At 48.6% G+C, this 24,002-nt stretch overlaps 1 protein-coding gene across 1 annotated transcript in view; it reads right to left on the bottom strand.

Moving 5' to 3' along the window:
- The window catches only part of LOC144945316 (lysophospholipase D GDPD1-like), a 29,297-nt gene extending 7,703 nt beyond the window's left edge, over window positions 1–21,594 (bottom strand). Inside the window, exons 1-3 of the mRNA XM_078873745.1 lie at window positions 21,409–21,594; window positions 6,258–6,300; window positions 886–1,021 (exon numbers count right to left, since the gene is read on the bottom strand). Of these exons, the coding sequence (XP_078729871.1) occupies window positions 886–1,021; window positions 6,258–6,300; window positions 21,409–21,553 (324 nt within the window). The 5' untranslated portion in view covers window positions 21,554–21,594. The remainder of the gene's footprint in view (window positions 1–885; window positions 1,022–6,257; window positions 6,301–21,408) is intronic.
- Between the last annotated feature and the right edge of the window lie 2,408 nt (window positions 21,595–24,002).

Below are 24,002 nucleotides of genomic sequence, written 5' to 3'. Positions count from 1 at the left end.
GGGCCACTGCTGTGCGCGGCACAGCTGGTACTCCCAAATCGGTGCCCCGCCGTCTTCACCGATCAGCTTGGTGAAGAAATACGCGGTTAAACAACCGCGCAGCGTGGGTGAGGCCCTCATCCAGCGGTGGATTGACAAAAAGGGCTGCACTTGTGTGACACAGTCCGTTCGCCTACAACGCGTGTGGTTTTCATAGCGCGAATTGGATATAACGCGATGAATGCATTAGGAAACACATTTTTGTTATAACGCGGATGCGAATTTGATATAACGCGACTGAGAGAACAGCGCTACGTCGCGCGACTCGGAATAAGCGGTCGTAGGCTGCCTCGGCGTAGCATCGCACAAGGCAGTGGGATGCTGCTGGATGCTTCTAGATACTACCCACACGCCTCAGTCTTCGTTCAGCCTGCGTACGCATCTCACGTGATATCGCGGACTGTGCTTTACCCTATGTTAGAATATTATTTATTGTCACGCAAATGTCCCATAACGCGGTGTTCTTCAGGAACGCGACTACCGCGTTAGAGGAGAACAAACTGATTTCGATTCAAAGGTTTCGTGACTGCAGGGATTCATCTTCTTGGTTCTTTCGGTAAAGTCACGTAGAAGGGAAATAATAAAATAAAAATAAAACATAATTAAATTATTCTCACGACGTTTCGGCCACAACGCAAGCAGCCGTCCTCAGGTGAAGAACAGGTCTATCGGAAAGACAACGTTAAATTGTTTTTATTTTATTATTTCCCTTCTACGTGACTTTACCGAAAGAACCAAGAAGAGAACAAACTGCATGAATGCACACGACTTCGTGTCACCCCACTGTTCCCCCTTCCCCCCTCCCTCCCTTTGCCCCCCCCCCCCACAAATGACCCTTGACCTTACATCGAAGTTGAGATCACGGATGCGCTGCGATCTGCCCGTGGACCGCCGGAGGTCGTCATCGTGCGCCACCACGATCACTCCGTCCTTGGTGATTTGGACGTCGAGCTCGAGCATGTGCGTACCGGCCTGCCTCGCGCTGACACAGAAGACATCGCCACACGTCGCTTCCTTCCTTCTGTCAGACCCCGCAGGCTGTGGCGTGGCCGGACGCTCATTCCCCACCCACCCGACCGTCACAATACGAGGACAGCTCTTATGGTGTGACAATCATCACCATCATTATCACCGCCGCCGCCACCACCGTCTGACTTGCGACACAGTTGGTGGGACCTTCAAGGGCAGCTCTTGTCGTGTCATCGCTTTTACCGTCCTAACTGTGACAAAATAAACGAGCAGACAGTGGGCGCCTTCTTCATGTACCCGTCCCTCCCGATAACAAACAAAATAAACATCAAAGTGTATTTTTGACACATTCCGTTAGCCATACGGCCTTCTGGGAGGGCATCATTTGAGCAGCATTGATTCAGTACAAGTGTAGTGGTGATAACTACTCGCTGTTCGCAAGCTGTGAGAGAGTGGATCGTTAACAAGGTTTTCCCGCTCAATCAAACGTTCAGGGTCAAATGGGGTGAGGTAGGATCCAAACGCCAGATTGGGAAGGACCAATCGGAGGGTCCCACAAGGTGGCCGGGGATTGGACAACCCGGCCACGAACAGGTATAAAAGCCAGAGCGCTGAGAGTTCTTGGCCAGTTCTGCTACACAAAGACCCAAGTCGGCCGAAGACATCTAGGACCCTGGACCAAGCCCTCCAGCCCTTATCAGGGCTAGGGCTCAGTGTAACCAGTGGTCGGGGAGAGATCCCCTAGGTCCAGCCAGAGGACGCTGGGATAGCAGGGAGATTAGAGAGCTGTACAAGGTCTGGAGCTGTACCTCCTCAGGGTAACGGGTGAGGGGACCATATCCCCCTTTGTGTGATAGGGACTGCGTATTAAGATAATAAACAGTGTGTGCCATAAATAAGTTTAGAAGTCCGTCCTTTACAACACTACACAAGCAACCTCTGGAGCGGTTTTTGGACACTCAGTGGCTCGTCGGCATGGTCGGCCTTGCTTGAATCGATGCAGTTGATAGAGCATGGCTGCTGATGATGGCAAAGTGAAAACCAAACTCAGCGTGATGGGTAGTTTTTGTGTGTGTGTGTGCGTGCGTGCATTCATCATTATTGACCGGGCTGAGGCCATCGCCTCGCTAAGCTTGAGGACGCGGTTTAATCCCGGGCGGATACAACTCAAAAGATTCGAGGCCAGCTTGCTCAGCAGTGTTCGGCTCATCTCCTGCGATGTGGAATTTGCCCTCTGAGCCGCAATGGACCTCGCAGGCAGGGACAACGCTCCACGCTCCATTCGTCACTGGTGATTTGAGGTAGGGAGTAGAAAACAGTTGTCATTTCCAACCCCGCGTCCGTCGCAGACGATACGGTTAACGCCAGAGACCCGAAATCCACGCACGGTGGGATCGAGCGCAGGTCCTCAAAGCGCGCCATCCTCATCAAAAGCCGAGTCACAGTGCAGAGGAACCTGGGACAACACCAACGATGCCCTTCACGAGCGGAAGAACATCCCGGCTTCACTTTTTACCTCCGCAAACAATGGCCTCGTACCTAACCTCATGAGAACATCCCATGGCAGACGCAGCTATCTCCTGCTACACCGATGCGCGCTCACGAATAGCCCACAGAGTGACTGCGCTCAGCTCATATAGCAACGACGCTCAGCCGATGGGTGTCCCATGTGAGCCGATAGGCCTCGATGCACGCCTACGTGGGTCTCGTGATGTGAGCCCGCGTCGCAAACCGTGGGGGCACACAGAGTAACCAACAATCACCGCACGTTTTCGATCATTCGCTGTCGGCCCGTTTCGCACGTTCACTGGGCAACACGTTCACCCGGTGACCCCTGGAAGCCGCGTCTGACTCGCTCACTCGCCAACCTCGACACGGACGTACGCACACACACTACGTTGTTGTTGCTGTTGTTGTTATTGTTCAACTGCCCATCACATGATCGACAAACCACACAGTGGTAGTTTCGGGTAATGACTAAAATGAATCACGTGGAGAGAGAGAGAGAGCTGTAATGTATACACACAGCACACACACCCCCTGAGCGGGTCGTAAACATGACGCGGTGGGGCGGCGACGACGCCTTGGCTGCCCGGTTTGCAGAGATTCACGGTTCGAGTCCAACGGCCGCCCTGGTTAATACCGCGGGTATATTTTTTTCGTAAAAAAAAGACACTGACGGGAGTCTGCATCCCCAGTGGACGTTCGAAATCCCGTGACAGCGTTCCCAAGGGTTTGACCATTCTGCGCCGGCGTCACGGTGATAAATGTTGAAAATCTTTAACCAGGACACATTTACTCAATCTGAATGTATAATACAGAAACATGGCAAATTATCACTCGCTGTGAAACGTTGGCAGGACTCTCCTGAAGAAGAGGCATGGGACTCAGTGACGCTTTCCCGGGCAAAAAAAACAAGCATCGTAATGAAATCATTAATAATAGCGCCGAGGTCGTACTGCCTTCACGCCTCCGATTAGCACAGTTGGCTACGTACGGTGCAAAAAAAGTTCGTTTGTATGTATGTTGAGCATGTTTAGGCACCGTACGGAATTTGCAGCATCTTTAGGCACCGTACGGCCCGCGAAATCAATTAGTCTGGCCCTGCCAAGGCAACCGCAGGCGGGACTCGAATTTCAATAAATTTAGGAGCAAACCTGGAAAAGCAGTTGCGAGTAGCAACATCATCAATAGCAGCTAACATCACACGCCTCGCCAAAGAGAAGCAGTTCCAGCCATCACATTGGGGGTGAGTTAATTAAATGTTTGACCAAATATAACAACGGGCTAATTTTTAAGTTGATAATTGTGTATGGCCCGCGAATGATGTTATGCATATACAAATGGCCCTTGGCAGAAGACAGGTTCCCCGCCCCTGCTTTAAACGCATGTTTCTGAACGTGGAGGGAAAAACCGGAGCACACGGAGAAAAGTCCACGCGAACACGGGGAGAACACGCAAACTACAAACATACAGCAGGCGTCAGGGTCAGGATAGAACCCACGACCCCCTGCATACCAGGCGAGGTAGTTAACATCTCGCTACCGCGGCAAGCGATATCGGAAGATGTGCGGAGCTTGGATTTATAGTGAGAGACAGAAAGAGTAGCACGGTAGATTAGTGAGCGTACGCAAGTGAGTGACATCGTGTTGACAGCGAAGATACGCAATGTACACACTGCACACCCCGGGCTGACACCTCGCTCACCGCACGCTGCTCGGCGCATCCACAGAGTGCACGGTGCGAGCTGATGGTGGCTGAATTGTGCCCAGCAAACGATGACGTTGATGATTCTAGATGTGAAGCTTTCGTGACTGCAAGGATTCACATTCTTAGGTTTTTTTTAGGTAAAATCACTTGATACAGCTATCGTGCTGTGACGGTTCCACCTGAAGACGGAAGCTTGTGTTGCCTCTGAAACGTCGTGATTTTTATTTTATTTTGTATTTTACTTTTATTAATTTTAATTTTAATTTTTTACCTACGTGACTTTACCGAAAAAACCTAAGAATATGAGACGTTGATGATGATGGTGGTGCTGATGTCGGTGCATCGAATGATGACGCCGATGGTGATCTTACAATGACAGTTGGCGATGATGTTGCTGCTGCGATAGCAGTGATGGTGCACAATCAGCAATTAGCAACAAGAACAGAACACGTTCGCCAAATAGCAACTCTGTTGACCTCAAAGGAAAAATGTGTAAGTGGCAAAGTTTAGGGATGTGGTCACTCTTCGTAGTGAACGTACATTCCATTTCCCGAAAACGCGCAAAGGGTGCTCTCGAAGGCCATTGGTTGAACCGTCGCCTGTTATATACCGTATGCGTTTCCTTTAAGGCAACAGTGTTATTGACGAATGTGTTGAGTTTGTTATTGTAGTATGATGCAACGTGTGTGTGGATGATTAATGATGATGATAAAATTGACGATGTTACGTTTCGTCATTATATTGTTAATTGTATGTAATAAAAATAAATAGAACGATGTGTGTGTTGCTCAAGTCAAGATGAAGAAGATAACGCGGTTCCGCTGTTGCGAAATGCTAAACGTGTTACGAATACAGAAAGGCGCGAGTACTCCCCAAACGGGGCACGGTAACCACGTCGCGGTCTGCACTTCACAACGTTTTTATTTGCACGCGCAAACATCCTCAAACAGAACTCCAGGGCATGCAGAAATAAGAATGAAGTTGTCTTTTGATGCCAACTCCGTCCTAAAAGCTGGGTCTGGAAATGTCAGGAATTAAATTCGTCTTTGACGGATTTGAGTTTCCGTGATGTTCAAATATAGAACAGCACGAACATTTCATATATATTTGTTGTAATGTGTAACGTGTGCTAATAATAATAGTCACAAATGACAGCGCCTTTGCCAATCCACCGCTGGATGAAGGCCGTCCCCACGTCGTCTAGGTTATTTGGTCATACTTCACCATGCTGACCGACGCATGGCGAAGTAGAGCAGAGCGGGGGGAGGTCAACACCTCGCAGTTCAGATATCACTCGCCACTGATGTGAGCCGTGGCTGGGAATCGAACTTCGATTTTGCCGAGTTCATTACGCAGCCCCACGAACTCCTGCGGCATCAATCCACATCCCATATAAAGTACAGGGCAGTCATTTCATGAAGCCCGTCCGACTGTCCGAGTCATGTGCACAACCGTGTCCATAATGTCGCTGAATCACGACCCCGTTGTGCCTCGTGCCCTACCGCTGACTTTGCCACAACAGCATCGTCATCGTCGTCGTCATTGTCATCCCTGTGACGTCACTCAAGTAGGTCGTCACGTGATGCGGTGTGAATCGCCCCGCCCACACCGCCGTTGCGGGTAACGCAGATGGAGCCTCGCTACAATTGTGAGTCAAGTTGGTAACAAGTATAACCCGTAAAAACAAAGTTTTTCACTATAAATCCTTTATATGCGTGGCGGCTAGAGTCCTCTCGTCATCTGGCTTTAGATGGCTGCCACCTATGGGTCAGATGATTGCATGGCACCATTAAGCAATTGGTAATTAAATATAATATTTTTGTCCTAAAAAGTGTAAAATTTTGAAAAAAAATTTTCACGAACATTAATTGTCACACACAACGAGTCTGTGTGGAAAATGTCAGCTCGATTGGATCACGGGAAGTGGGTTAAAAAACGACCGAAAGATTTGCACGGTCGTAAGCAAGCAAGCGCGCAAGTGAACTTAATATAAAGGATTTAAAATTGAGCGCAGCGCTCCCACCCCGATTGTAACTCACTTCTCATAGGCCTCGATTGTGTTCTCGGTTTTCTCTCCGGCGCCTGCAAACGCACACACGCACACACAGATGAGATCAGTATTGCACGATTGTGACAGAGATAGATATACACACACACAACGCACAGTGTCTGCCGAGGTGGTCAGGGGTCAGTTGAGCGAGTATTGCGTGTTCCTTCATCTCCCGAAACGACGCCGATTATTATACACTGGTCAACACACTTTTTCTGGCACGAGGTATTCCAACGGTTCATAAGGTAATTTTGGGGTGCTGATTCCAAATCTGGCATCAGTTTTTTGTCTATCACATCAGGTTTTTGAGATATCAAATATTGCATTTTCAATAAAAACTGCAGAAGAAAAATATTAAATAAATGTGGATATCTACATAAAATTATATTATAAACACACTATCCTAAAAATACAGCACCATATTTTAACACTAAAGCAGTCACTGACTCGCAACAACTTGCAATCATAAGTGACAGAGTTAATTTCGGGTAAAATCACTGAAAATGGGGTATGCCGATAGCATAAAATGAGATGTGATAGAGCAAATCTGAGATCAGATTTGGAATCAGCATCCTGAAATTAGTCTAAAACAGCTGCAAAAGTTCATGCCATAAAAAAACTTTTTTTTGTGTTGACCAGTGTTATGTGTGTTCCCTTTCAAAGCCGCTGTTGTTGATTTAATCTCTTGAGTGTTTTATGCAAAGAGCAATCAGCGATGACGGACTGCGGGCAGGGCTGCCTGTTGGCTTGCCACGTGTCTTGCTTGACCCTTCCGCAAATGTTGGGTAGCTTCACACGGAAGACACTTGCAGTACTGAAGTAACCAGTTTCAGTTTCATGTATTAGGTACTAGTTTTACTACCCGGCTTCGCCCGGGACTTGGATTCTTGTCTTGGATTAATACACGGGCTAAGCGGAGGGTTGCGGGGGGGGGGAGCGATGCGTGACATGAGCAGGCACACTGCGTGACGCTTCCCCACGCGCGGGTCACATGACAGATGTGACGTCACAGCTCACTTGCCGTGCAAAATATATGCATTATTGATCCTCCCCCCCCCAAAAAAATATACAAAAGTCTATTTTTATAATTTTTGCATGGTGTACAGTCTGGAAAGTACCCACATGGCAAATGTAAAGTTTGTTGCATGTCGGGAAGTACGCTAAACATTTTGAACAGACACACATATTCGCAAATTTTACCTTTTATAGGTTAGATAACCCTGTGAGCCATGCGGCTCTTGACTCGGGTGCAACCGCAACAAACAAAAAATGAACAAGAAACATCTTAAAGTGACTACACGCAACAGAAAAATCCAAGAAAAAACACCGCATGTCAACGCTGTGTGCAAAGATCCCAGTTGGATGCAAGTGAAACAATAACAAGCATAAGACAACGTAGATTAAAGTTATCAGGCTAACTCTGTACTACAACAAACAGACATGGCTCAACCAAAACCAACCAAAATATAAAGATCCCCCGTCTTGACTTAACAAATTGTTGGGGCAAGTGCTGTTAGCTAGCACCCTATATTGAAACCAAACACGTATGCAACAACAGCAGCCACCACCACTAAGTGGCGGTGACATCACCACGGCGCCTGTGCCAGGCTAGGTGCACTTTTAGGCCACGTGAAGTGTCGAAGGCTCGCTGCTGACAGGAGGTCATGGGACAGGCCCAGGTGGTTCCATGGGTTGACCGACTGAGATGACCGACTGAGATGACTGACTGAGATGACCGACTGAGATGACCGACTGATGCAACAGTTGTGCCCTTTGCTGTGCCAATTTGACTGACTCAGACACATACAAAGACAAAGATCCCCCCGTATAGCCTTAACAGGCTGTTGGGCCAAGTGCTGTTAGCGAGCACCTATGAAGGCCGGCGTGGCACACGAAGGGGTGGGTGGCCAGCACCACGCCCGGACGCCTTTGTCTCCCGAGTGGCGATGTTTTACACACCGCACCAGGTACTCATTTGAGGCTGAGCCCAGGACCCGATTCAGATGTTCGTCACCGTTGTTGGCCGTAGAGCGGGAATCGAACCCGGGTCGCCGGGTTCGTAGTGCAGCGCGCTAACCGCTACACCACCGCTCCCCACTCAGACACACACAGACACATGTGCACACACACGCACACACACGCACGTGCTACCGGCATTTCCGTGTGCGAGAATTTAAACCGTACACAGACACGTCGTGCGAATGCGTCTCGCTTGCCAGCGTCATTAGCTTTGCTAATTTAAGTTGTGAGCAACCCGTGTGGTGATGATCGCGATGGGCGAAAGTTTGGCGCGGTTCACGCGTAAACGCCTCGATGAACATAATTCGCGCACATTACAAAGATTCCCCGTTTAGCCTCCACCAAATCACCTAATGAAGGCCGGCACGGCACACACACTCGGTTTGTTTCCCTCGTTGCAATGGTTTTTACACATCGTACCAGGTACTGATTTGTGGCTGAGTCGACCTAAGGGGTGAGGTGGGAGTGGGCAGGACTGGTTTCAGATATTCCATCACTGGTGTTGGTCGTAAGCTGGGAATTGAACTCGGGTCGCTGGGTTTCGTAGCGTAGCGTCGCCCGCTAACGACGACACGACAGTTCCCCATGAATGATAAACAATAAACAAGATCTCGAGCCAGGCACTCCATCGCGTTCTGGGTCGCCGCGCAATCGTGCACTTTGAACCCGCTGATCCTCGGTTCGATTCCAGGCCACGGCTAACGTCGGTGGGAGAGGTGACCTCTGAATCGAGTTCCTTGAGCCGCTCCAACTTCGCCAATCCCGTACAATGCGTGGTGAAGTATGGCCAAACGCAGTGGCAGATTATCCTAGTAGCAAAAGTATCCGCATATGTACTAGCTACACGTGTAGTAGCTACACGTGTAGTAGCTACACGTGTAGTAGCTACACGTGTAGCAGCTACACGTGTAGCAGCTACACGTGTAGCAGCTACACGTGTAGTAGCTACACGTGTAGTAGCTACACGTGTAGTAGCTACACGTGTAGTAGCTACATGTGTAGTAGCTACATGTGTAGTAGCTACGGGCCCCGCACTTTCAAGGGCCCCGCGCTAAATGCTTTCAAGCTATCAATTCCGGTTCAATGACTCTGCACTTGCTCTATTACTATAGTACTATACTGCCTTCAACTTTTTTTTTATGAACGACTGGGTGTTTAAGGTGAGCGATTTGTCGTATTATCTGACTGTATAGCAAATAAAAAAATGGAATTACTTTACTGTGCAAGTAGATAAATTAGTGTTTGAATATTTACGTGTTTTTTTTTAATTTAGGGCCCCTTTATAACATATGCCACAGGCCCCGCACTAAGCTTAATCCGGGCACCGCAAACAACCCACACGATCCACACGGGATGGAGAGGCCTGTAGCCGGCAGTGGATTGACGAGAGGCTGTAGTTAGTTCGAGCGCTCGACTTACGCATTCAGAAGCCGGTGGTTTTCAGTCGAGGAATTTCTCAGCCCGTCATTTCTTCCGTGCTTGTAATAAATCGGGTACCACTTCTGTGCGCAGTCTCGTCGTGGTCGTGCTCCTGCGTATGCCAGCACGTTGGATTTGACGGCCAATCAACAACAACAACAACAACCGCCGTTCGCCACAACGTGGCAGTGACGTCACAACGGCGCTTGTGCCAGGCTAGGTGCACCTCGACAGCCGCGCGCGCGCACACACACACACACGGACGTACACGTGATGCGTACCGCTGACATTTAAACCCAATTAAATTTAAATATCCGCTGTGCGGTTATTGCCGTGGTTGAGACACCTGCGTCGGTTAAATAAGTGAGTGCAAATTTTGTTTTCAATTACGCTCGAGAGCTCATAGCGATAATGACCGCAATTACAACTACGCATCTCAATCTAGGCTGAGCTCTCTCTCTCTCTTTCTCCCTGCTCTAGTGTAGCAGGCAATGTTTACCATCCTATGATTAAACCGTATTGGGATGCGCCCGATCTCATCAAGACTCGAGCTTGACAGGTCTCTGATATCACTCGCCACTAATGTTGTACGTGAGCGGGATATCAGATTTGGGTCGAACGGGTTCATTGGGCTGCCATGGTGGCGAGATGTTATTTTCCTCGCCTGGTATGAAGGAGGTCGTGGGTTCGATCTCGACCCTGACTCCTGTTGTATATTTGGAGTTTAAATGTCTATCTCTCCTTCACCGTGGTCCCGTGGGGGTTTTTTTCCAAGTCCTCTGGTTTTTCCCTCCACATTTACAAAAACATGCGTTTAGACTATTTGGCTGTTAAAAATGTCCACGTGATAAGTCAATTCGTTGAGATGTCATTTGTGACCAAAGGCACTTATAACCAAAAAGTATCTCAGTGGGCTTTACCTGGTTAAATAAAATAGTTTCGTTTTTAGTTTATTGCGCCATGCGCTAACTGCTGCACCATCGCTCCACCCGAATTGTATACTGTGTACCTTCCTTGCCAGTACAGTATATATGAAATAATTAAAACAGATCCAACGTCTAAAAGCTTAAGCCGGCAAACTAAATTTGTACCGTGTCTCTACATTAAAAAGAAAGTAACGCAATTGAAGCCAACATCTTATTGACTTGCCCGACCAATATCAACCAAGCAATATGAGATGTAAAGAAGCAGACTCTAGATCGAGTTTCCATCTTCTGTGTCTCATCAGCGCAGTCAGGCTTGCTAAACGAATGCCGCTGGCTGTCTAGATGCATGAGCACTGACAAACCTTAAGACTCGGAAGGTCTAAACAGGCCAAGAGTTTGCTTGGCTGAAATAAATGCTGCCGCTCAATTTGCTTTTGGAAAAAGCCAAAAGGTCGAGGACTAAACGTCTTTTACAATCACACTCAGCTTTAACAGAAAAAATGTCCACATCTGATTGGGACCTTGTAGATAACATGACTGTTTCTTCTGCCGCGACAATGTCAACCAACTGTAAAGTTAACCTGATTGCTAAATTCAACATCCTGTCAAAAAATAAGCCAGATCCACGCATTAAAAAGTTAGATGCTAACAAGATTGTCATCAATCAGAGTAACAGCCCAGTTTCCGATAGCCTAAAATCGGTCCTAGCTCGAGGGCTGAACTTTGCAGTTACCCCCCAAACACATCCCAGTGGATGATATCCTTGCCCAGGTTGACGTAGCCCTCAAAGGTTTAGGTCACATCCCAGTGGATGATATTATTGCCCAGGTTGACGTAGCCCTCAAAGGTTTAGGTCACATCCCAGTGGATGATATCATTGCCCAGGTTGACGTAGCCCTCAAAGGTTTAGGTCACATCCCAGTGGATGATATCATTGCCCAGGTTGACGTGGCCTTCAAAGATTAGGTCACATCCCAGTGGATGATATCATTGCCCAGGTTGACGTGGCCTTCAAAGGTTTAGGTCACATCCCAGTGGATGATATCATTGCCCAGGTTGACGTAGCCCTCAAAGGTTTAGGTCACATCCCAGTGGATGATATCCTTGCCCAGGTTGACGTAGCCTTCAAAGGTTTAGGTCACATCCCAGTGGATGATATCCTTGCCCAGGGTGACGTGGCCTTCAAAGGTTTAGGTCACATCCCAGTGGATGATATCCTTGCCCAGGTTGACGTAGCCCTCAAAGGTTTAGGTCACATCCCAGTGGATGATATCCTTGCCCAGGTTGACGTGGCCTTCAAAGGTTTAGGTCACATCCAAGCAGACGTGCCAAGATCTGAAATCGCCGCCATCCTCAAAAACGCTAAGAAACCCATTAGTAACATCAGCAGGGACGAGCGCTCTGAACTCGTTCAATTGAAAAAGAGGGATGACATTGTCATCCTTTCAGCCGACAAGGGCAATGCCATGGTCATCATGGATAAAACCACATACAACAACAAAATCCATGACCTTCTTAATGATGGCAGTCATACTAAAATCAACAAAGATCCTACCAATCTCCTGGCTACAAAAATCAATAATATCATCACTAATTCGACTTCTATAATCGAACCGACCAAGCAGTTCTTTCTAAAACCTTCGGCTGCGAGACCACTCAGATTTTATGGTCTTCCAAAAATTCATAAAGAAGGTACACCACTCCGTTTTATCGTTTCTATCATCAACTTACCTACCTAAAAACTGGCCCGATTTCTGTCTGAGACCCTGCTTCCATTCATGGGCAAGACAACTTCAACAGTACTTAATTCAGCTCACTTGGTTTCTCTAATCAAAGACATTTCACTGTCTCCAGATGATTTGCTTGTCAGCTTCGATGTATGCTTTCTGTTCACCAAGGTACCTATATCTGACACCATAGCAATCATTGAAGACTTGGTCCAACAGGGACTGAATCCTGATGTACCAACTTTGGTGAGGCACTGCCTTACCAACACTTACTTAATCTGGAATTGTACATTCTACAAACAAAATGAAGGTACCCCTATGGGTTCTCCCTTATCACCAGTGGTAGCGAATGTTTTCATGGAGAAATTTGAAACAGATGCCATCCTGAAATCCACCCTACGTCCTTGCCTGTGGAAGAGAAACGTAGATGACACTTTCGTCATCTGGCCACATGGCCAGCCAGCACTGAACCAGTTTTCCAACCACATCAATTCCATACACCCATCCATAAAATGCACCATGGAAGTGGAAAATGATGGCAAGCCTGATGGCTCGTTGGGACATTCCGTCTACAGGAAAGCCACCCACACGGATTCCTATCTAAAGCCTGACTCCCACCACCATCCGGCCCAGAAGAACTCCCTCATCAAAACGCTACACCATAGGGCCCGTTGCATCTCCGACAAGCGCCACCTTGCCAGTGAACTGGAGCACGTACACCAAGCCCTCAAGATGAATGGATACTCAGACCGCACAATCCGCAAAGCTGTAGCTCCAACCATGGGGAGACAACCATCTGAGGACCCAATTAAAACCGTCACCTTGCCATTCATAGCAGGTATTACCAAAAATATTTCCAAACTCTTAAACAAACACAAGATCCAGGTCCGATTCAATACAGTACACAACATCCGTGATTTGATCCCATCTGTAAAGGATGTCAATCCTGACATGCAATACCCTGGGTGTCTACAAACTAAGTTGTGTCTGCGGCAGCAGTTACATTAATTTCACGCTAATCTCTCTCTCCCTAATCTCCCTTATTAACACAACTGACGTGCTTGCGTCCGGGGATGGAATTCCTTTCCAGCTCAGACCCCGCCTGCTTGCCCTTCGCCACATAAATAACCTCTTGTTGTGACAGCTCTCTCGCTGGTTCAGCAGTTCCACTGCTGGATATTTTTTTCCGCCTGAGGACGACCGCTTGTGTTGTGATCGAAACGTCGTGATATATAATTTTTTTTATTTTTTTTTCTACCTACGTGACTTTACCGAAAGAACCAAAGAGTATGGATTCCTGCAGTCACGAAAGCTTCAAATCAAGATTAAAGCGTGACGTTTGTTGTTGTTCTTTTAAAACGTTGAATCTGGGTCGATTGAAATATTTGTACATACAGTATATATTGTTTCCCATAATACTTCACAACGAGGGGACAATACGTGTGTGTGTGATGTGAATTCTAGGTTTGAAGCTTTCCTGACTGCAAGGATTCATACTCTTAGTTATTTCGGTAAAGTCACGTAGGTAAAAAATGAAAATAAAATTAATAAAATATAAAAATAAAATAATAAAATCACGACGTTTCGGAGGCAACACAAGTCTCCGTCATCAGGTGGGACCGTCACAGCCAGATTTGCTGCATCAAGTGAGGCAGGGATTCCAAGATGCAAGCACTTAAATACAAGTTAAGGGGGAGGAGATGTGAAATTGTCCCAGCAAAGGCGTGCAGCACCAACATTTGCAGCCCGTTTTGCCTCCCAGTGTTCCTGGGTCCTTGAGTAACAGATGCCGCGGGCAGTAGCTAAGCAGCACTGAGGTTTTGAACTTAAGAGATCGTGGAGACGTCGCCACGTGGAGGAGGAATGAGTCACTACCAACTCGTTAAACCTGTGTGGAATTTAAGGGCGGTCACAATCCCAGACCCATGTTACCTAACATCGATACAGTCACGAGTAACAGTCGCAGCAGCGTCACCACAAAGCATTCATCACTTTTTGCTGTCACCTCAGAATCAGGTTATTGAAAAAAAACGATAGGAGTGCAAAGTATAGGACAGGTAAGACAATCACAAAAATACTATTAAAACTAAACTGTTTTTAGTGGTAGGAACCTTCTGGTTACACCAGCCCACAGGGGATTATTGTGTCCGTCTGTCCGTCGTGCAAGGAGGGGCTGGGTGGGGTGGGAGGGGCTGCGTGGGGAGGGGAGGGTGGGGAGGGGCTGGGTGGGGAGGGTGGGGCTGGGTGGAGAGGGGCTGGGTGGGGAGGGAGGGTGGGGCTGGGTGGGGGGTGGGAGGGGTGGGGCTGGGTGGGGAGGGGCTGGTCACCCCGTGGTGCGCTTATAAAACTCAACGTTTAACCTACTCACGCCGGCTTGTGCCCGCCCTCACAGTCGGCCATATTTGCGGAATACACCACGCCGCCGTTGACCCTGCAGGCCATTGACCGAGCAACCCAACGTTCCTACCAGCTCCCTCCGCAGGAAGAATGTGTTTTTTTTATCGGGTAAAGCCCACAGAGCTATTAGCTTCTGTTTAAAAAGCGACCTGGCCACAAATGATATCTCAATGAAGTGGCTCATCATGTGGAAATTTATAGCAGCCAAATAATCTAAAGCCCACCGTTGTAAGCGTCACACTTTTCCATATTCAGCAACAGCAGCACCACGATTACAATAATTTAACCTGTAAACGAGGAGCAAAAAAGTAATATACACTGTACAAAAATATTATTGCAGACCGGTAAAACCAAATAGTTCCAACAATACACAACAATGTGCACTGCTTATTACAAAAGCTCTCCGTGTGATGCATTATTTAAACTTTCGTAGGTTCACATTTTGCTCAGTGCATTGATGGTGACTGAAGGCAAGATGGCAACAATTCAGTTCTTCAGGAACTGGTGGTTTTGCAAAATGCTTAGGCTGAGCGCTATTGGACACTCGGTGCAAGGTTGTGTGTGTTGTTGATTACAGTATGTACTCTGATAACCGATACAACCACTCTTATCGTGTTTGTTGTTGTAACTTTCTGACCCCCCCCCCCTACTGGACGTTTGTGAAAAAGAGCTTTATAGCTTATCGGATTCCTCCAGTATAAATAGATATTCTGAGTCTGACCATCACCTCCAGTACATAACCACCACTATCGCCAAACAATCACCAGTAATTATAAAACCACATCGTCTCATCAACGCCACCATGAAACCACCACCTCCATTACAACATTACTACCACCACCGTCACCATTATCAATCCATAAACAACTCACTCTACGATCATTACCAAATACGAAGATCTCCCTCTCATCCGCGTATAGCATTAGCAACCTCTTCTTGGTTCTTTCGGTAAAGTCACGTAGAAGGGAAATAATAAAATAAAAAAAATTAAACCTAATAAAATTATATATTCTTATTTTATTATTTCCCTTCTACGTGACTTTACCGAAATAACCAAGAAGATGAATCCCTGCAGTCACGAAAGCTTTAAATCGAAACATTAGCAACCTGTTGGGGCAAGTGCTGTTGTTCCATGATCAGCACCACTGACATCCATTACATAACCACTGCCACATTTGAGTCGGTTCCCGCGCAAAATGATCCGATTGTATAATCGCCGTCATGCCATCAGCGCCCTATTCATGAACGTAATATTCGTAATAATAATCTTAATGTAGTCTTTGTCAATCCACCGCTGTCAACCCTCGCGCTGATTGTTTAACCATATTTCGATTTAAAGCTTTCGTGACTGCAGGGATTCATCTTCTTGGTTCTTTCGGTAAAGTCACGTAGAAGGGAAGTAATACAATAATTAAAATAAAACATAAAATAATTCTCACGACGTTTCGGCTACAACGCAAGCAGCCTTCCCTTCTACGTGACTTTACCGAAAGAACCAAGAAGATGTTTAACCATACTTCACCACGCTGGCCAGCGCAGGCTGGTGGTGAAGGCTCCATGCATCACCGGTTCAAATATCACTCTGCCCGCATTCACGTTCTCCACGGCCGGGAGTCGAACTTAGATAGTCGAATTCACATGGCACTAAAACCCGATCACCCTGGCAATTTAATCACTAACGGACGAGTTAAAGTTACAGGAGTTGGCTTTTAAACCGTGGCTGAGAAGTCCACACAGCGGTAACAACCCCTGCCCTCATTGCCAGGGCATGTAATAATTAACATGAACAACCCACACTTCGATTTAAAGCTTTCGTGACTGCAGGGATTCATCTTCTTGGTTCTTTCGGTAAAGTCACGTAGAAGAGAAGTAATAAAATAATAAAAATAAAACATTATAAAATAATTATCACGACGTTTCGGCCACAACGCAAGCAGCCGTCCTCGGGTGAAGAAACAGGTCTGTCAGACGCTGTCTTCTCGACAGACCTGTTTCTTCACCTGAGGACGGCTGCTTGCGTTGTGGCCGAAACGTCGTGAGAATTATTTTATTATGTTTTATTTTTATTATTGTATTACTTCCCTTCTACGTGACGACTTTACCGAAAAAACCAAGAAGATGAATCCACACTTCGTGCGGTCAACTCACTCGGGGGCATTTGCTAAGTTACGATATAAATCCTCCACACACACACAACAACAATCCAGCGACTACTAACTACAGCACCCCAACAGCCTCTGTTCTTCACCAAGTGGCGGTGACGTCACCGCGGCGACCGTGCCAGGCTAGGTGCACGCCCGGAGGGCGAGGCCACGTGAACGTGCCAACTGTTGGCAAAGCGTGTGGGGTCGCAACGTTTGAAAGCAATATCTCTAGCTCCAATGGCCGTGTTGCCCATGACAAGGGTCCATAATAACTACGTTGTTGTTGTTGTGTTAGATCGCTTAGATATATCGATGTGTCGTTAAACCCGCCACCACCCGACACAGCCAATTAGTAAGGTTTGCCACGTAAACAGAACGTGCTAATTAATTCTAGATTAGTAGGCTAGGCGTAGTCACAAACAGTACCTCTCCATAACAAAGGCTCAGCCTTTTGTTATGCAGTCTATTCTTAGTCCTCACCTTACCATATTAATAAAAGTGTGCCGTACTTGGCCCTTCCCATCTTCAACCATTATACTGTATATACGGAGTGGTAGCTCTTGTAATCTCTCATTTACTTGATACAGCTGTCGTGGCTGTGACGGTTCCACCTGAAGATGGAAGCTTGTGTTGCCTCCGAAACGTCGTGATTTTTATTTTATTTTACTTTTATTAATTTTTATTTTTTACCTACGTGACTTTACCGAAAAAACCTAAGAATAAGAACGTGCCAATTCGTCACTAGTACAGCACTAACCGGTGTGTTGGAGAGCCAAGCCACAACATTTACAATCCGAGTACGACGATTCGTCGGTAATTACAACCAGCTTCATCAGGCGACCGCCAGAGTATGTGGAGAAATCCTCCTGTTTCGTTACTTAAATAGAAGAGTGACGTCACTTGTTTTGCTGATCTTGCGCGAAGTTGGGGAGGGGATTAATGATTACGCATTTAAACGGCTGTGGGTATCCATTGCCGGTTCGACTATTTATATGGTAATCAATCTTAATTTTAGAACTTTCGTGACTGCAGGAATTATTATTTGTTTCTTTCGGTTAAGTCACGTCTAAAGATAAAATAATAAATTAAATTAAATAATAGAATAATCAGCGTACGTTATGCATGCGCATTATGCATGCCCGTTTGTTCGTGTACCTACTGTCGATTGTGTGCACTAAAAGAGCATTCCCTGTTATTGTTCAACGGGAACTCCAAAACAAAAAAAACCCTGTATCATGGATAACATTTGGTCGCGAAAGCCTACTGCGTGTTGAAATGTACAAGGGTGTCGTCACTTAAAGCGACCTTATTCGGATAACAAAAGCATTCCCCACGACGGACCCAGTCACCCGGAATGCGGCCTGACCTGTCCCATCTCGGCAGCTCAACGCGGGGTTGAGCCTGCGATGAGCCTGTTGGGTGTCCCCCACCGATTTCCCAACAGGGGCCGTCCATAAATGACGTTACGGGATCTTCTTCTTCTTGGTTCTTCCGGTAAAGTCACGCAGAAGGGAAGTAATCAAATAATAAAAATAAAACTTGCTAAAATAATTCTCACGACGTTTCGGCCACAACGCAAGCAGCCGTCCTCACCTGAGGACGGCTGCTCACCTGAGGACGGCTGCTTGCGTTGTGGCCGAAGCGTCGTGAGAATTATTTTATTATGTTTTATTTTGTAGTATTTTATTACTTCCCTTCTACGTGACTTTACCGAAAGAACCGAGAAGATGAATCCCTGCAGTTACGAAAGCTTTATATCGAGACGTTACGCGATTTTGGACGATTTTTGACTCCCCCCCCCCCCTCAAATATGATGTCACAAAGCTCTGCCCCCCCCCCCCCCCAAAAAACATGCTTCAAATCGCTTTAAACTATTGTCATTGTAGTGCGTATTTAATGTGGCGCTGCACTCTGATGTTGTAGGAGAAAACATTTATTACAACTTCTATTTAATTAAGTAGAACGTGTTGTCTATATTTATTTAAAGTTGCGCATTTTGATGTGACGTCACATTTCTCAAACCCCCCCTCCTCCTCGTCACACATCGTCACAAATGTCTGACCCCCCCCCCAACCCCTAGGTGCGTGACGTCATTTATGGACGGCCCCCCCAGGAGTCGCGGAGCCGCGGCCCAATCGGTCGTACGGTGACCTCCAAAAACCGCTCAAGTCCGGCACCTTGAACGAGTGAAATTCTCTCTGCCCGTCGCCAGCCCAACGCTGACCGGGGCGGTGAAGTGTACGGGTCGGACAACTCTCGTTGACCCCCAGGACCCGTGTCGGACATCACTTTCTCCACCGCTGGATGTTGAACTCGGGGGGGGGGGGGGGGGCGGATGGGGGGGGGGTTGACCCCGCCGCGCCAACGCTCCCCGCTCGGCTGCACGGAAGCCGAGCGTGATCCCGCATACTTTTTTGTATGTTTAGCTTTTTGTCGTTGCCGATATGTTTCATATGTTTGATGTGTTTGCCATTCGCGTTGACCGTCGTTACCTACCGCACGCGTGCGTGTGACGTACACACACACCCCCCACCCCACTCGAACCCGGACTAGGCACAGAAAAAAAACACTTTTTGCTCTGCCATCCACGCGGGCATGGATGGGATCGCGGTTGCGGTCTGCGGTCGAGATTCGGTCAATGTCGCTCAGGAAGTCTCGCTGTCAAACTTACTATAGCAGCCCGACTTATTGCCCGCGGATCAACGCCGCCACGAGGAGGTTGGTAACGAGTCACAACGGGGGGGGGGGGGGGGGACACGCGCGTACGAAGAAAGAGAGGGGGAGCTGGAAAGAGAGCGAGAGAGCTGAGAAATAACGGGGCAGGATGGGAGGATGAGGTGGATGGGGAAGATGGGGTGGATGGGGAGGATGAGGTGGATGAGGAGGATGAGGAGGATGGGAGGATGGGTGGATGGGGTGGATGGGATGATGGGAGGATGAGGTGGATGGGGTGGATGGGGTGGATGGGGAGGATGGGGAGGATGGAGAGGATGGGGTGTGTGGGGTGAATGGGGAGGATGGGAGGATGTGGTGGATGGGAGGATGGGGTGGATGGGGTGGATGAGGTGGATGGGGAGGATGGGGAGGATGGAGAGGATGGGGTGGGTGGGGTGAATGGGGAGGATGGGAGGATGTGGTGGATGGGGAGGATGGAGAGGATGGGGTGGGTGGGGAGGATGTGGTGGATGGGGTGGATGGGGAGGATGGAGAGGATGGGGTGGGTGGGGAGGATGTGGTGGATGGGGAGGATGAGGTGGATGGTGGCTGCATCAGAGCCTCGGCGCTGCTGCGTCGCGGAGCGGCGTCTGTTTTCACAGCGGCGGCGCTGAGAACGAGTCACGTGGTTGACGGGAGGCTTGAGATGGTTTCTGTTCGATACTCCCCACGGTTCGCGAATCTGGGTTACTGTCGTTTAGAATAATCGATGCTTTATGTAATATAAACTCGCTCTTCAGCCTGTCCCGTCTGGACTGTCGGCATCGTTTGCTCTGTCCGATGTGTACTGCCTCGTATGTGCTGTATCGTGCGTCTCGTTTATACTTCCAGTCTCGTATGTACGGCTCAGTTTGTAGTGTCTCGTTTGGACTGTGAGTCTCGTGTACTTCCTAGTTTGTCTGATCTGCACTGCGTCTCATCTGTACTGTGTGCCTGACACGCACTGCCGAGTTTGTGCTGTCTGTGCTGTGTCGTTTGCGCGGTCCTATCTCTACTGCCAAGTTCGTACTGCCCAGTTCGTTACTGTGCTGTCTCAACCGTGCTGCCTATCTTGAGATCGATTTCACTCGACCGTCATGTGTGGAGTGTTCAGACGCGCCGGTGTTGATGTGTACACGCGTGTGTGTACTTACAGGTGGTGGCCACCTGCCCAGGTGCTCAGGTGCACACGCGTTGAGATTACGCAAGTGTTCACGTTTTTGCAAGTGTTCATTTCCGGCAGGTGTCCACGTGCTCAGATGCACAGGCGTAGCGTTTACTCGGGTGTCCATGTGCATAGGTGTGCGTTGTGCAGGTGTAGAGCTACCCAGGTGTTCATGCGCAGAGGTATGTGTTTGCGTACTCGTGTGCATAGGTGCAGAGCTACTCAGGTCATCTTCTTGGTTCTTTCGGTAAAGTCACGTAGAAGGGAAATAATAAAATAAATAAAATAAAACATAATACAATAATTCTCACGACGTTTCGGCCACAACGCAAGCAGCCGTCCTCAGGTGAAGAACAGGTCTGTCGGAAAGACAGCGTCTGAATGAAGCGTCTCAATCATTCATTCAGACGCTGTCTTTCCGACAGACCTGTTCTTCACCTGAGGACGGCTGATTGCGTTGTGGCCGAAACGTCGTGAGAATTGTATTTTATTATGTTTTATTTTTATTATTTCCCTTCTACGTCACTTTACCGAAAGAACCAAGAAGATGAATCCCTGCAGTCACGAAAGCGTTAAATCGAAAGCTACTCAGGTGTTCAAGGTGTACAGGTGTACGCATGTGGCCGGGTTGCCCTGGCTGCTTGCTCACCGCCACGGTGGGAGATGTGTCTGCAGGGGAAATGCAGCTTCTTCTTCCTGTGCAGCACGGCAGGGTTCTTGAGGAGGAAGATCGAAGCGAGCGCGTAGACCACCAGCAGCGGCACGGCCACGTACAGCAGCAGTAGCAGACACATGCCGTCTCCCCTCTCCCGCAAACTGCACCGTCAACCTGCCTGCCTGCCTGCTCGCTCGCCGGGTTTCTCGTCTGCTCGACCGTGTACCCTTCAGCCCGAGACGAACGTGGCGCGCTCCTTGAGATCGAGGAGCGCCGTGCCTTGACGTGTGACAGGTACGCGTTCCTGGTTGTGCGTTTTAAGTGTGTGCGCGCGTGCGTGTGTGCGTGTGTGTTTGTTCTGTGGTCGCTCACAGTACTTGTGCGGTACAGCAGTGTGTGTGTGTACGGCTACGCGGGTAAGCTCGTGTTTATATATACACGCACACACACGCGCACACACATACACCTGTGGGAGGTGGGTGGTGTTTCACTCACATACCTCTGCGGGGGCGTGGAGGGCTAGAGGAGGGAGGGGGCGAAGTGCGTGATTGATATCACCAATAGGGTGGTTTTCAAAACTCGAATGACTGACGTTGAATCATCATTCGTTATCACAAGTCACGATCGATCCGCTGCTGGATGAAAGCGTGCTCAAGCCGCCGTCGTTCCAGATTGAAAACGCGTTTCTTTGGGACTGTTGTGTGTTTTGTTGAGTTTAGTTTGTTGTCCTAACCACCCCCACCTCCGATTCGCACGATTTGCCTGCGTGCGACGCGCGAGAAGTGCACCACACACACACGGCACACCACACACACACACACACCACACACACCCACACCACACACACACACCACACACACACCACACACACCACACACACACACACACCACACACACCACACACACACACACACCACACACACACACACCACACACCACACACACACCACACACACCCACACCACACACACACACCACACACACACACACCACACACACACCACACACACACACCACACACACCACACACACCCACACCACACACACACCACACACACACCACACACACACACCACACACACCACACACACACACCGCACACACACCACACACACACACCACACACACACACCACACACACCACACACACACACCACACACACCACACACACACCACACACACACACCACACACACGGCACACCACACACACACACGGCACACACACACACCACACACACACACGGCACACCACACACACACACGGCACACACACACACCACACACACACGGCACACCACACACCACACACACACATCACACACACCACACACACACCACACACACACCACACACACACGGCACACACCACACACACACCACACACACCACACACACACACCATACACACGGCACACCACACACACACACGGCACACCACACACACACACACACGGCACACCACACATCACACACCACACACACACCACACACACACGGCACACCACACACACACACGGCACACACACACACCATACACACACACACACGGCACACCACACACCACACACACACATCACACACACCACACACACACCACACACACACCACACACCACACACACACACGGCACACCACACACACACACCACACACACACCACACACACACCACACACACACCACACACACACGGCACACCACACCACACACCCACGGCACACCACACACACACCACACACACACACACGGCACACACACACACCACAACACACACACGGCACACACACACACCACACACACGGCACACTACACACACACGGCACACCACACATCACACACACACACACCACACACACGGCACACCACACACACACACGGCACACCACACACACACATACGGCACACCACACACACACACCACACACACACACACGGCACACACCACACACACGGCACACCACACACACACACACACCACACACACACGGCACACACACACACCACACACACACGGCACACCACACACACACACACGGCACACCACACACCACACACACACCACACCACACACACCACACACACACCACACACACACGCGGCACCCGTCTCCCTCGCGACCACGCGATGCCACGAATCCACGGGGGTGGGTTCCACCGACAGCCACGCATCGCTCCGTCTCCCTCTGGTCGACGTCCTTTTGTGTCGCGTTCGCAGCGCTCGGAGATGGCTCCGTCACCACCCCTTGGCGTCTTCACGCCCGAACCTCACGTGTAACCTCGACCGTGATGAACGTCGCGAGCTGCGATAGCAATCGTCGACGCGATGTTATTTAAATTCATACTCTTGGTTCTTTCGGTAAAGTCACGTAGGTAAAAAATGAAATAAAAATTAATAAAAATAAAATAATAAATGTATTGATTTTTATTTCATTTTTTACCTACGTGACTTTACCGAAAGAACTAAGAGTATGAATCCTTGCAGTTACGAAAGCTTCAAATCTACAAGTTAATTAAATTCGCGAGTGATGTCTGAACGCCGACGCTTGTTGCCGGGGACAAGCGCATGTTTGGCTGAGATCGAGACGGAAT

Source organism: Lampetra fluviatilis, chromosome 37 (genome assembly GCF_964198595.1).
Source record: "Lampetra fluviatilis chromosome 37, kcLamFluv1.1, whole genome shotgun sequence".
NCBI classification, from domain to species: Eukaryota; Metazoa; Chordata; class Hyperoartia; order Petromyzontiformes; family Petromyzontidae; genus Lampetra; species Lampetra fluviatilis.
Note: the sequence above shows the minus strand (reverse complement) of the source record. Positions and strands in the feature narration are given on the sequence as shown.